General features: G+C 44.4%; 1 protein-coding gene across 1 annotated transcript; it reads left to right on the forward strand.

Annotated features, from left to right (window-relative positions):
* The first annotated feature begins 206 nt into the window (after positions 1-206).
* On the forward strand, positions 207-993 carry LOC145121082 (uncharacterized). The gene is made up of 3 exons (XM_079056862.1): positions 207-276; positions 339-655; positions 802-993. The coding sequence occupies exons 1-3, from the start codon at positions 207-209 to the stop codon at positions 991-993; spliced, it is 579 nt and encodes a 192-aa protein (XP_078912988.1).
* Positions 994-1,751: the final 758 nt, after the last annotated feature.

Genomic DNA, 1,751 nt, shown 5'->3' on the forward strand with positions numbered 1-1,751 from the left:
CAGAAAGTGCGGGAAACTGCATGATGGGGCATGTCGAGAGGTGGTTCAGGCTGCTATAAAGACAAGTAATTTTAGCAGGGATTGTACTCAGGTATCGAGTATGATTTTCTTCCATTGCAATCACATGGGCCACAAGAAGGCCGACAGTCTGAGGTTGTCAAGAGAAGTAGTGATGGAGCCCCCTCCCACTATATTGAAGCTCATTAATGTCCGTTAGGGGCATAGCTTTTCAGTTGACGGTCGAAGAGGCACGAGCAATGCCAGATGTTGTCACTGGTATGTATCTTTATCACGTATTTTTTGCTCTCATTATTTATGCTTATGTTTTATCTGACCAGGTATAGGGATTTTTTTAGTCAATGGTTTGATTGCTCATGTTCTTTTCGACTCAGGTGCTACCCGATTTTTTGTATCTCTTGCACTTAGAAAGAAGATTGGTGATACTTCGGGAGTTTTAGATTACCCGCTAGAGGTAGAGATTGCAGACAACCGTATAGTGAGTGCTCTGAGTGTTCATTGGGGTTGCGTTCTTGAGCTATTCCACGAGAAGTATCTGATTGATCCACTCCCTATTCCTCTACGAGGGACTAAGATTATTGTGGGCATGGACGGTTTGAGCCAGAATGGAGCTATGATTGACTGTGAGTGTCAATTGGTAAGAGTTCGAACCCTAAGTTAGGGAAGCAGACTATTCATGGTGACGACACTCAACAAGTACCAGTCTTTTGCTCAGCAATGATGGTTAGCAGATATCTTTAGTCGGGATGTATTGGGTTTGTGACTTATGTGATGGATTCACAGGTTGTGGTGAGGAATACAGCTGGTGATGTCCCTATCATTCGAGACTTTCCAGATGTTTTTCCCAAGGACTTACCGCGGCTGCCTCCTGAGAGGCTTGTGGATTTTCGGATCGATTTGATTCCAGGTGCGGCTCCGATATTCAAGGCACCGTATCGCCTAGCACCATCGGAGATGCAGGAGTGGTCTATGTAGTTGCAGAAGCTGTTAGACAAGGGATTCATCAGACCGAGCAGTTTACCATGGGGAGAACGAATCATGTTTGTAAAGAAGAAGGATAGTTCACACAAGATGTGCATTGACTACCGGGAGTTGAGCAAGTTAACGGTGAAGAATCGTAACCTACTTCCGAGGTTTGACGATTTATTTGATTAGCTCCAGGGGTATCTTGGATTTCCAAGATTGATTTGAGATCGAGTTATCATCAAATGAGGGTCAAGGATGAAGATGTGCAGAAGACAGCCTTCATGACTCGCTATGGTCACTATGAGTTTGTGGTGATGTCATTTGGGCTCACCAACGCACCGACAAAGTTTATGGACCTCATAAACTGGGTGTGCAGGCCGATGTTGGACTGGTTTGTGATAGTGTTTATTGATGATATATTGGTCTATTCTAAGACCAAGGAGCAATATGAGGAGCATCGATGAGAGGTTTTAGAGACCTTGAGGAGGGAGATTCTTTATGTCAAGTTCTCCAAGTGTGAGTTATGGTTGCGCGAGGTGGAGTTCTTGGGGCACATTGTCAACCAAAATGGTTTATTAGTCGACCTGGCCAAGATCGAGGCAGTGACGTAGTTGGAAATTTCGAGGACACCATATGTGGTTCGGAGTTTCCTTGGGTTAGCAGGTTATTATTGGAGGTTCATTCAGGATTTCTCCAAGATTTTTGTCCCTTTGACCTAATTAATGAAGAAGAATGTTAGTTTCTGGTGGGGGCCTGAGCAGCAAGAA

This window comes from Lactuca virosa, chromosome 1 (assembly GCF_052849685.1).
Source record: "Lactuca virosa cultivar CGN04683 chromosome 1, Lactuca_virosa_CGN04683_v6, whole genome shotgun sequence".
NCBI classification, from domain to species: domain Eukaryota; kingdom Viridiplantae; phylum Streptophyta; class Magnoliopsida; order Asterales; family Asteraceae; genus Lactuca; species Lactuca virosa.